The 12,613-nt window shown below is 50.7% G+C and overlaps 1 protein-coding gene across 4 annotated transcripts in view; it reads right to left on the bottom strand.

Moving 5' to 3' along the window:
* FANCD2 (FA complementation group D2) overlaps nucleotides 1-12,613 on the bottom strand; it is a 65,544-nt gene that overhangs the window by 39,961 nt on the left and 12,970 nt on the right. For all 4 annotated transcript variants that reach the window (XM_055134802.1, XM_055134799.1, XM_055134801.1 and 1 more), the window contains exons 9-15: nucleotides 10,969-11,093; nucleotides 10,221-10,308; nucleotides 9,095-9,199; nucleotides 5,891-5,991; nucleotides 5,299-5,407; nucleotides 5,144-5,179; nucleotides 1,699-1,842 (exon numbers count right to left, since the gene is read on the bottom strand). In XM_055134802.1, coding sequence (XP_054990777.1) covers nucleotides 1,699-1,842; nucleotides 5,144-5,179; nucleotides 5,299-5,407; nucleotides 5,891-5,991; nucleotides 9,095-9,199; nucleotides 10,221-10,308; nucleotides 10,969-11,093 — 708 coding nt within the window. The remainder of the gene's footprint in view (nucleotides 1-1,698; nucleotides 1,843-5,143; nucleotides 5,180-5,298; nucleotides 5,408-5,890; nucleotides 5,992-9,094; nucleotides 9,200-10,220; nucleotides 10,309-10,968; nucleotides 11,094-12,613) is intronic.

The raw sequence follows: 12,613 nt of genomic DNA, 5'->3' as shown, positions 1-12,613 counted from the left end.
AGAGAGAATGAGAGACAAAAAGAGGTGCCTGCCTCTGGCAGGGGAAGTGGGAAACTGGGGTGCTGGGGAATGTACGCTGGTGGAGGGGTGGGTGTTGGAACACTGTATGACAGAAGCCTAACCATGAACAGCTTTGTAAGGGTCTATCTAACAGTGATTCAATTAAAAAAAAAAATACAAAAACCTTGATACCTTGTCTGGGCAATATTTTACAGCTTTTATGCATGATTAAGAAGTTCAAAGAGGAATAAAAACTTCAAAATACTTTGAAATAAATGTGAAGAAAAAAGAGTACTTCCCAGATTTTTTTTTTTTTTTTTTGCTTTTCGGTTCACACCCATCGATGCACAGGGGTTACTCCTGGCTCTGCACTCAGTAACTATTCCTGGCAGTGTGGGGGGGGAATATATGGGATGCTGAGAATCGCACCCAGAATGGCCGTGTGCAAGGCAAACACCCTACCCGCTGTGCTATCACTCTAGCCCCCAGATTATTTTAATTAATAATCAAAATTATTTCTTGAATCTTTAACTCAGAATAATCCATCATTCTGATATTTGTCTCAGACTCATCACATGGCTGAAACTGGACCTTATATGGGGTTGGAGCCCTAATACAGCAAGGAGAGTGTTTGTCTTTCATGCATTCAACCAGGGTTTGATCCCTGGCACCCCACATGGTCCCTTCCCTGAGACCACCAGGACTGAACCCTAAGTGCAGAGCCAAGAGTAAGTAACACCCACCAAAAAAAAAAAGGAGAGAGAGAGAAAGGAAAGAGCCCTTTGGGCGGAGAGACGGTTCAAGAGGCTGGAGCACAGGCTGTGCTGAGCCCTGAGTGATCCCGGGTACTGCACGGTCCCCTGAGCACTGCCGGGGCACCTCTGGTCGCTGAACCAGGAACAGCCCCAAACACAACCATAGCTGACGACCAAACAGAAAAAGAGAATGGTTTAAAAGTAAGGTGGTCTATGGAGCTGGAGCGATAGCATAGCGGGGAGGGCGTTTGCCTTGTACGCGGCCAACCCAGGTTCGAATCCCAGCATCCCATAGGGTCCCCTGAGCACTGCCAGGGGTGATTCCTGAGTGCAGAGCCAGGAGTAACCCCTGTGCATTGCGGGGTGTGACTCAAAAAGCAAAAAAAAAAAAAAAAAAAAAAAAGTAAGGTGGCCTAAAAGTTTAGTTAAACTAGGGCCAGGGAGCTAAGACAGCAGGTAGGGGGCCTGTCTTACACTCAGCAAATGGAAGTCAATCCCTGGCACCCCACACGGTCTAAGCCCATCAGAAGTGATCCCTGAGCGCAGAGCTAGGAGCAGGCCCAGAGAACGGCTGGGTGTGGCCCAAAAGAAAAAAGAAAACAAGTTAACCCATGTAACTCCCTAGACCCCATCAGAAATAATCCGAGTACCACTAGGTATAGCCTAACATCAGCCCCCGAAAAAAGAAATAAATAAATAAAAGGGCTTAGAATAATAATTAAAAAAAAAAAAGTAACAACAATAGAAAAACGAATCAATCTTGTGGACCTTTTTCTAAAACCTTAAAACCAAGGCTGGTGTGAATAACATCACGTGTTACAGAGGGTTAGTCATGAAGGACAATTAAAGGTAGACCCAGGAGCACCAAGAGAGACGGGGCTGAGGGGTCACCCGGACAAGACAGAAGTCTCCTCGCCACTGGCAGGGGGACGCCGACACCTACCAAGTGATGAATGATGAACGTCCCGTCCAACAGCTCTTGGTCGAAGCAGTTTAAGCGGATCTTGTTCCTCAGCACCTTCTCGACGACCTTCTTGGACTGGGTGTTGGTGCTGTAGATGAGGAGGAGCACCACCAGGTCGAAGGTCTGTCGTCAAGAAATACGCAACGAGAGTTCAGTTTCCCACAGAACAGCAGTTCTCTCTGTCCTGTCCCCCTCACAGCACACACTGGACACTGGTTTGCTCTGCATTTTCAGGGGTATCTACATTTTCACAAAACTCATGATGTATTTTTCAAAAGAATAGTGATCTTCAAAGAAAGTAATATTGCAAAATACCATTGGGAAGCACACTGATTAAAGAAAAAAGTTTAATCGTTTGCCAACTTCAGTATGTATTTTCATTAAGAAGATCCTAAAAACTGGAGACAATGAATACATAAAAGCATAAAGACTAAAAACTGCGGCATCCCCCGTGGCCCCCACGCAGGGCCGATGGTTATTCCTGAGGAGAGTCAGGTACAACAACTCTTTTTCTTTCCCTCTCTCCCCCTCACCCCTCTCTCCTGGAATGATAGCACAGTGGGTAGGGTGTTTGCCTTGCATGCGGCAGACCCAGGTTCAAATCCCAGCATCCCATGTGGTCCCCCGAGCACTGCCAGGAGTTATTCCTGACTGCATGAGCCAGGAGTAACCCCTGTGCATTGCCGGGTGTTACCCAAAAACCAAAAACCAAAAAAAAAAAAAAAAAAAAAAAATCTTCCCATCTCTGGTAGTTTTCAGAGCTCTGTACTTAGGAATCACTCTTGGCAAGCTTGGGGGGCGACTGCTATGTGCAGGGTAAGTGCCCAGTGCAGTGTACTAACGCTCTGGCTCCTGTATTTCATTCCCACTTACACCTACTCTGCTTTGGTGACAGGTGGTGCAAAAGATTTAAGGCTGGGGCCTGACAGGAGCCGAGCTCCTGCCTTGTAGCCATCTCTCTGGCCTCCAAAAACTTTTGAAAATGACATCAATGTCAATATCGTGAAGTAAAAAGATAAGCTGTAAGACAATTGTGGTAAAATTCAACTTTTGAAAAGCACTACACCAGCTAAAATATGGCTAAGCGGGCCAGAGTGAAAGCACAGCGGGTGGGCGCTGGCCTCAAGCACAGCTGAGCGGGCGTTAATCCCCGCCACCCCACACGGTCGCCTGAGCTCCGACAGGAGTGACCCCTGAGCACTACCAACTGCAGCACCCCAAGACACAAAATAACCCCAAAGATAGATGGTTAAGAATAATAATGAGTAAGGGGCCGGAGCAACAGCACAGCGGGGAGGGCGTTTGCCTTGCACGCGGCTGATCCAGGTTCGATCCCCGGCGTCCCATATGGTCCCCCGAGCACTGCCAGGAGCAACTCCTGAGTGCAAAGCCAGGAGGAACCCCTGAGTATCGCTGGGTGTGACGCAAAAAAAAAAAAAAAAAGAATAAAGGCGAGCATGCATATACCACACACTTCACAGCCTCACAGCCTCCTCACCACCACATGATCATGGCCATCTGTTTCAAGTCTAAATAAAAATGGGTTTAAACACCTCTGAAAAAAGCTTCACATAATGGCCACGTAACATTTTTTGCCCCTCCCCACCAATAAAGACATAAAATCTGTGATTATGAAGTAAATACAGATGCAGCTTTTATAAACATATAAAATATATATATATATATAACAGAACGAGACTACAAGAAAGAACAAGCTCAGTTTTTCCATTTTTTGAGGCTCTGGGAGTTTGTTTCCTTTTCGGGAGTGGGTTAGGGGAGGGGGTACATCCGGCAGTGCCCAGGGGTTACTCCAGGCCTCGCACTCAGGAAACACTCCTAGCAGGACCTCACGGGACCAGATGGGGGCTGGGAATCCAGCCCAGGCCGACCGTGCAGGGCAGGCGCCTTCCCCGCTGTGCCATCGCTCGCCCCGCAGGCTCCAGACTAGCTGGTTTTACTATGTCTGTAGCTCCCAGACTAGCTGGTTTTACTATGTCTGCCAAAAAAGCACAGACTGAGACGTACTGTAGGACACAAAGGGAAAAATAATTGGGGCATCTCCTTGCTGAAGGCCCCACAGATTTAGGCAACAAAAATGAGAATCATGGGGCCGGAGCAGTAGTTCAGTGGGTAAGTGTTTGCCTTGCAGGCAGCCAACCCGGACCTGATCCCCAGCATCCTATATGATCCCACGAGCACTAACAGGAGTAACTCCTGAGTAACCTCGGAGAATTGACAGGTGTGACCCAAAAGGATGAAAGAAAAAAAAAAACAGACAGAGAGAGAACCACTATCACTGTCATCCCGTTGCTCGATTTGTTCGAGCGGGCACCAGTAACATCTCTCATTGAGAGACTTATTGTTACTGTTTTTGGCATATCCAATACGCACGAGTAGCTTGCCAGACTCTGCCATTCGGGATCCATACTCTCGGTAGCTTGCCGGGCTCTCCGAGAGGGGCGGAGGAATCAAACACGGGTCGGCTGCATGAAAGGTGAACGCCCTACCGCTGTGCTATCGCTCCAGCCCTAGAGAGCCACTATAACTATTATTAAAACATAGCTGTAAAGGGTGATAATACAATGGGGATAATACAATAGGGAAGGCACTTGCCTTGCTAAGGGCCAGGTTCAATTGCCCAGCATCATGTATGGCTCCCAGAACCCTTCTAAGAATGATCCCCACACGGAGTAAGCCCTGAGCACCTCCAGGTGTGGCAAAAATAAGAGTAATAATAAGTGTGTGTGTGTATATATATATATTTAGTAAAGATGACATTTATAGGACTAGAAAGAGAACAGAGAAGTAGTAGAGCAATCCGGGCATGTGCCCGAGGCAGCTTTGAAGCCGGGTATTCAGCATTTCCGGCGCACCCCTAGTTCCACAAGGCCCGAGCAGCACCATAGCCTGGGGCCCTGCACTGGGCTTCCAGTGAAGTCAGCAGAGACCTGGAGCGATAGCATAGCGGGTAGGGCATTTCCCTTCACATGCCCTACCCGGGTCCGATTCCCAGCATCCCATATGGTCCCCGGAGCACTGCCAGGGGTAATTCCTGAGTGCAGAGCCAGGAGTAACCCCTGAGCATCGCTGGGTGTGACCTAAAGACCAAAACCAAAACCAAACAAAACAAAACAAAACACACCAAGACTACAGGCTGCCCTTGGCCGCTGTGCTGGGAGGAGCCGGGACAACACAGGGACGCGACTCCTCAGCCAGGAGCCCGAGTGCTGGCGGGGAACCTACTGCTCCAAAGCGTCCCCACTCAGATCCCCACTCCAAACAACCCAGATTTATCACAGAAGCCAGGAAGAGCCACAGGGAGTACTGGGGGGAGCACTGGGGGGCAGGGGAGGGAGGAGAGGGCGTGGGAGAGGGAGGTCAAGAGAGACAAAGAAAATCTGTCAAATTCCCAGGACGTCATTACCTTGTGCTCAGTCTCAGTGGGAACATTCTCAATCGCCTGCAAAATAAAGAGCACAAAAGTATTTTAGCATGTCTGCTTCGACCTTGCTGCCTTCCTCTGGAAGTGAGCAGTGACTGTCCCCCAGCCCTGCCCCTGCCCCTCCGGGCCTCACGCACCTTAAGGAAGGCGTCGGAGATGTTCTTCTCGTACCGAATAGATGACTTGATCACATCAAAGAACAGTGTCACGCAGTCCCGAGAGCTCTCCTCTGGATAGCCCAAAGAGCTACAAGGAGCAGAGAGAGGAAAAAGTCATTCTTTCCTCTACCAGAACTCGGGAAATGTAGGTTTCTGTACCCACCAGCTGCTCAAAACTAGTCACAACTTTGTGTAAATGGCGAAAAACTTGTTCTGCAGTCTGAGATTTCTCTGCATACCCCAGGGACTACATACACACAGAAATACACAAACTCTCAAAGCTGTAGAGTAAGAGCTAGAGAGACAGGAAATGGGGTAAGGTGCTTTTCTGAACAAACACAGCTGACTTCAGTTTGGTCAGCATTTAGTGTGATGGGCGCCATCGGGAGTGATCCCTGAGCACAGAGCCAGGAGTAAGTCCTGAACACAGCCAGGTATGGTAAAGAAAAGAGAAAAGGAGGAAAAAAAGAAAAGCCACAGGATATCACATTAGTGCACTGGCATCATCTGTCATGACTGGGCTCAGGATAGACGTCGAGAGGAACAAGGGTGGTGAGTGCTGGGCCCATACCACGCGAGTCCTCTGCATTTCAGTCTGAGCTGAGAAGCCAGCAACTGAGATGGCAGAATGAAATGCTCCAGATCCAACCTCTCCCGAAGCTCAGAAATGACCTAGGGGGAAAAAACACAATCAGCTGTGTTCGGCTCATTGGATGTGGATAGATGAAGAACCATGAGTTAGAATTAAATGTTAGATAAGGCCTGTTTTAAGGGCTAATAAAAAAACATAGGGCCGGAGAGAGAACAACAGGTACAGTGCTTGCCTTGTGCATGGCTGACTTAAGTTCAACCCCCAGAATTCCATACTGCCCCCGGAGCACTGCCAGGAATAATTCCTGAGTGCAGAATGAGGAGTAAACTCTTGAGCACTACCGGGTGTGGCCCCAAAACAAAACAAAACTAAACAAGCCAACAATAGAAACCAGGAACTGTGGACAAGAGTTCAGGGTTAAGGTCTTGCATCTGGCGCACCCCAATTTGATTCCAGTCACTGTGTGGTCTCCCAGACACTGTCAGGAGTGACCCCCCAAGCACAACCAGATGCAGCCCACAACAAAGAGGAGGGGGAAAAAACACATAGACAGGGCTAGAAGGACTAGTATAGCATAGGGCATTTGTCTTGCACTCGGCCGACCGGGCTGGGTCCCTAGTAGGCCATGTGGCCCCCCCAGCACCATCAGGAGACACTGAACATTGCTGGGTGTGTGGCCCTCACCCCAATAGAGCACTGCAATTGCAGTTTGTCATCCCCTTCAAGATTTCATAATTCACTGCAGTATTTCACTATCACATCACCTCTAACAGTTTGTACGGAATATTAGGTCTAGCTAAAGGCTTCATTCATGCCCTGACAGCTTAACCAGCACCAATTAATTAGCATCAACAATTAATTAGCATTAACAATTAATTTGAAGACAAAAATACCAGTAGAATCCTTCCATTTTTTTTTTTTGGTTTTTGGGTTCCTCTATTTCAAATGTGTTTTTGTAAAAAGAAAAGGGGTAGATGTAGGGTAACATTGCCACAGGTAGCTTAAATTTATTGGATTGTGGGGCTGGAGTGATAGCACAGAGGGTAGGGCGTTTGCCTTGCACACAGCTGACCCGGGTTCAAATCCCAGCATCCCATATGGTCCCCTGAGCACCGCCAGGGGTGATTCCTGAGTGCATGAGCCAGGAGTGACCCCTGTGCATTGCGGGGTGTGACCCAAAAAGAAAAAAAAAATTGGATTGTTCCCATCACTTTGCTCCCTTTCCTCTGTGTTTATCTGTAACTTCTTTCTTTGTGCTCTGCTGACTTGTAAATATTGTTTTTCTCTTCTCCTTGAGTCCTCTGCATAGTTTATTCAGAGCCATGTCTTTTTGTACGGGCACAGGAAGACAGTAGTAAACGCTACGCTTTTTTAAGCTGGGAGTCATTTGACTCTAAGTGATATTTTTCTCCTGGCATCTGTTCTCTCAACTAATCCTCAGCTGCCCTTACTTCCTAGCACCCCCAAAGGCAGGGTCCTGATGAGGGATGGGATGGACCAAGGATAATCGGTGAGTTATGTGCTACCCTGACATCTAGATGGGCCTGGCCAAAGTGCCTAATACATAACTATAAGTTAAGAGCTTGGTCATGGACAAATGCTGTCATGATCCAAAAAGTAATTAACTAGATTCAAACCCTACGAGGATTAGGAAAGATTAATATTGCCTGAGTGCTGTAGTCTGAGTCTGTGGCAAGATGTTCCGAGGAGAGCTACCCTGCAAGCCTCAATGTATCTCTTACTGTGTCCATACAAAAATAACTAGTATTGAGATGCTGATTGAGTTACTGGACTCAGGGAAGGAGAAAAACACCGTAAGAGGTATTTTGCGTGAGGGCAGTCAGGAAGGGCTTTGGAATACCTCTAGGTCGTGTTTCCTCTGAACCTGGTGGCCCTCAGCAAGGGCTTTTTTTTTTTTTTTTTCTTTTTGGGTCACACCTGGCAATGCACAGGGGTTCCTCCTGGCTCTGCACTCAGAAATTACCCCTGGGGGCTGGAGCGATAGCACAGCAGGTAGGGCGTTTGCCTTGCACGCGGCCAACCCGGGTTCGATCCCCATCATCCCATATGGTCCCCTGAGCACCGCCAGGAGTAACTCCTGAGTGCAAAGCCAGGAGTAACCCCTGTGCATCGCCGCGTGAGACCCAAAAAGCAAAAAAAAAAAAAAAAGAAAGAAAAGAAATTACCCCTGGCGGTGCTCAGGGGACCATATGGGATGCTGGGAACCGTACCCGGGTTGGCCGCGTGCAAGGCAAATGCCCTACCCTCTGTGCTACCGCTCAGCCCCAGGAAGGGCTTTCTTAAGTTGATTTTGCTACCAGACTGGGTGTAGCATGGGCTCAGTAGGCAAGGAGAGAGAGACAAGTTGGGGTAGAGGGAAGCAGAATTCAGAGATCAAGGAATGAGGGACTAGGAAGGAAGAGTGCCTGGGGTGGAGAGATGAGTGGGGAGAGGCAGAGAGTCAGGCAGTGGCTGGAGAAGGAGCAGTCAGAGTGAGAATCCAGGTGTCAGTCACAGTCAGAATCCAGAGAGGAGAGAGAGAGCCCAGGCTGCGAGATGGAGCACGGAGAGATGAGTGGGAGAGACAGGAGGAGACGGGAATGAGGGGCCGTGTGAGACTAGAATGGGGCACTCAGAGAGACTGAAACAGGTGCGTGGGGAGGATGGAATAAGTGGCAACTGATCAATCAACCAGCTTGGCCCTCATTTCCTTTTCCGTCAGCCCCATGACCTGGGCCATCCCGGCTGGCGAGGGGGAGGGGACCACCCCCAGACGCCCTGGGAAATTATTTACATCCAGCGATGCTCAGGAATTACTCATGACGGTGCTCAGGGGACCATATGGGATGCCGGGGATCAAACCCAGGTCAGCCACATACAAGGCAGATGCCCTACCCAGTATACTATTGCTCCGGCTCCTAGAATCCATTTTTTAACAGTTTATCCTGATTCTAGTCTCATCACTAGTCTCATCTAGTCTCATTCTTTTCATTGCTGATTCTGGGCCAATAATGTGGCTTAGTGGTGAGACATCTGCCTGAATTTTATCCCCTGCGTGCGGATAACAGGGAGGAGAGAGTCAATGGAAGGGGGAGAGAAATGAAACAGTTGCTGCATCCCAGAGCACCAATGCTACTGCCTATTATTCTCTAACATCAGTCTGGACTAGACATAGTACGGTACCTCCAGTGTGTCTTCGGGTGTTACAGTGTGAAGAATAAACTTGACGATCACGGGTAAATCGTCCAGCCTTATAGATGACAGCTTACCCATCACCATTTGGCGAACCTTAACAACAACAACAAAAAAAAAGCACAAAATTCTTACGATTTTTCACATCAACAATGCAACCTAAACATTTTCATAAAAATCTTAAAACACTGGGTGCCAAATAGCAGTGATGTGAGCAGGGCGCCTGCCTTGCACACATCCCCCAGGCCAACCCCCCGCACGCATACGGTCCCCCCAGCACCACCAAGAGTAATCCCAGAGCACTGCTTGGTGTCGGCCCCAAACAAAGCAAAATTGTTATTCCTATGGGGAGGGGTCTAAGAGGCAATCCTACCAACACTGCTGAGCCCAGCACCGCCCAGGTAGCCCTGCCGCTTGCCCCAATTCCACAGGGACACAGCAAGAGTACTGCATGCAGCCCAAGCCAAAGTGATCGGCCAAGGATCGCCAGCAGTAACCCCGCCCCCGCCCCCAATAAACACTGCGTTGGGCTGGACAGACAGTCGGCAGGCTGCGCTCTTGCTTTGCACATAGCTGACCTGGGTCTGATCCCCAGCTGCTAGGGGAGCAAACTCCTGAGTGCAGCACGCGGAGTACCCCCAAGAACACTGCTGAGTGTGCCCCCAAACCCAAAAATAAATACCAAGTAACAAAGCATCAACAAGACCCGGTGAAAAACATGGTGACCAAAGAGGGAAATGGGGGTGGTGGGTGGGGGCACACTGAACTCCGGGAGGATGAGAGCCCCGCACACAGAGTGCCAGCAGGCTACAGGTCTGCAGTGCTAGGATACTGCGCTTTGGGTTTCTGTCTTGTTTTGGGGGCACACCCAGGAGTGCTCAGGGGACCATAGGGGATGCTGGAGGTCAACCCCAGGTTGGCTGCGTGCAGGCAAGCACCTTAGCTACTGGAGTACCTCTCCAGCCCCTGCAATTCTACAGTAATGGGACCAATGGTAAAGCAATAAAAGCCAAACAAATCACAGTCTGACCAAGGAAATCATCAAGAATATATCATTTCAAAATGACACGTTCATCACACGAGCCAGCCGCTGCACCGGGAGAGCCGTCCCTCCTACCTTAGTCAGGAGCTGCTGGTCAAGCTGAAGGCTGGAAAGAACATCCAGGATGGGGAGCGCGAGCTGGGAGTTCTCTGACAGGAGGTCACTGTGAGGAAAGCACGGCAGCCAACAGATTGAGGGAGTCAAGGCTGGGGCACACCGCAGGAAGGGCACGTCTTCCCTTATTTTCAACTGATTTCCAGTAGGCCTCGTAAATACTGAGGTAACTGGGGCCGGGGAGGCTGCGCAGCAGGTAAGGCGCTAGCCCTGAACACAGCTGACCAGGTTCAACCCCCGGCACCTTACATGGCCTTCCCGAGCCCACCAGGAGTGAGCCGAGTACTGCTGAAACTGGCAGTGCGCCCTCGGGACTGCCACCTCCAAGCGGGAAGGCTGTTCCCGTTATCAGCAATGCCCCAGGGAGTCTGCTCCTTCCGAAAAGGGCACCCCAGCACAAGAGAAAGACGTCTCGCCAAGGACTCCAACATTACGAGGCCTACTGCCGTTCTTCCGGAACCAGATTCCTGAACGCCCCCCAGAAATCTATCTTCAAGAATCTAGAGAAAGCTCCCCCCAGCTGAACCTGCGGCTACTCCAATACCCTTGCCTGGCCCCAGTCGCTCTAGCACCTCCTGGGAAATACTGATCCACGAGACAGGAGATACATGAAACGCGACTCCCGCAGGAGCCCGTCAGAGGGAAGGAGCCAGAGCCGCTCCTCCTCTCCCGCTGCAGTGACAGCGCCCGGGCAGAGCCATGTACCCACCTGAGCTCCTTCCCCACCTCCGCGTGCTGGGCGTCCCCGAGGATCTCGGGCAGGCTGGTGATCAGGTCCTCCTGCAGGTGCTCGGGGGCAACTCGGATCAGCTCCATGAGCTTGGCGGCGAGCTCCTGCCACGGAAGGCGGGGTCAGGACACTGCACTCGGTAGGGAGGAAAGACCGCCAGCCTTCTGTTCGGTTTCAGGCCACACCAAAATGGTGCTCAAGACTGACGCCTGGCTGGGGCTGGAGCGATAGCACAGCAGGAGGGCACTGGCCTTGCACGCGGCCACCAGGGTTCGATTCCCAGCATCCCATATGGTCCCCTGAGCACTGCCAGGGGTAATTCAGGAGTACAGAGCCAGGAGTTACCCAGTCTGCAGCGCCAAGTGTGACACCCCCCCATCCCCAAATACATAATTAAGGGCGAAACCCAAGTCATTCACGTGAACGGCAAGTGCCCGATCCACTGTACTATCTCTTCAGCCCCCATTCGCTGTGTGGGCGGTGCCTGGCAGTGCTCAGGCAGGGGCCCAGGCATGGAAGGCAGTCTTCTGGCCCGCGCCCCACCTCCCTGCCCTGACAATCCCTACTGAGCCCCAATACAGCTACAAAACAAGCCAAAGCTCCAGTTCAGGAAACACTGCAAACACACCCTCCTTCCTATGAAGATTTAACACTGGAACGCCTGATGGAAACGAGAATGGGGCCAGACACATGGAGCAGGACTTGTATGCAGCTGTCTCGGGTTCGAATCCCAAGCACCACAGATGGTCCCCTGAGTGAGCACCCAGGAGTCACTTCTAAGCACAGAGCCAGGAAAAGAGCATGAGCACCAGATAGTGGGGCCCAGCTGGATCCCCATGTCTCCCACTCCCCCAAAACAGGTAATAAAATGATTTTAAATGAAAAGAAAGGGCTCCAAGCAGATCCAGCATAGGGCCGAGAGAGCACAGGCGTTCAGGCGCTTGTCGTGCAGGAGGCTGGCCCCAGTTTAACCCCCAGAGCACGGCCAGAGTGATGACTGAGCATAGGGCCAGTAGTAAGCTCTGAGGCTGTCAGGTGTCGCCAAAACAACTTGCTACCCACCAAATTTCACCTGGGCCAGAGACAGCTTTTGCCTCACACAGGCTCTCCTGAGCACAGCCTGAAGGGAGCTCTGGGCACTACCAGGTGTGACCCAACTACCCTCCCCACAATACACACGGGCGCACACACAGACACCAGTTTAACAAGTTATACAACTGCCAAACTCCCTGAAATTTTCCTCAGTATGTGATCAAGGGGCTGGCGTGGAGCACGGAGACGGGCACTGGAGCAGATAGACGCGACCTTGCAAAGCGGCCCAAAGCGAAGCCTCACAGAGGGAGTCTCTGAGCAAAGCTGGCAAGAACAGGGCGTCAGCCAGCACTGGGTGTTCGGCCTTGAGCCTCACTCGACCTCCTAGTCACATGCGTCAGAGACACAGAAACTGTCACGTACGCTTGCAAGTCATCCTAACCGCAGCATCTGGCCTTGACTGGGACTGGACCGGGGCAGAGCAGAGCTGGAGAGGCGACAGGCCAACAGTGCTGAACTTTCTGAGACTGGGCCTTTCTGTAAGCCGAGACCCTCTATAAAATGTATCTGGCAATCAAGTGAGCGGCCACCA

The sequence above is a fragment of the Sorex araneus genome, chromosome 4, assembly GCF_027595985.1.
Source record: "Sorex araneus isolate mSorAra2 chromosome 4, mSorAra2.pri, whole genome shotgun sequence".
NCBI lineage: Eukaryota > Metazoa > Chordata > Mammalia > Eulipotyphla > Soricidae > Sorex > Sorex araneus.
Note: the sequence above shows the minus strand (reverse complement) of the source record. Positions and strands in the feature narration are given on the sequence as shown.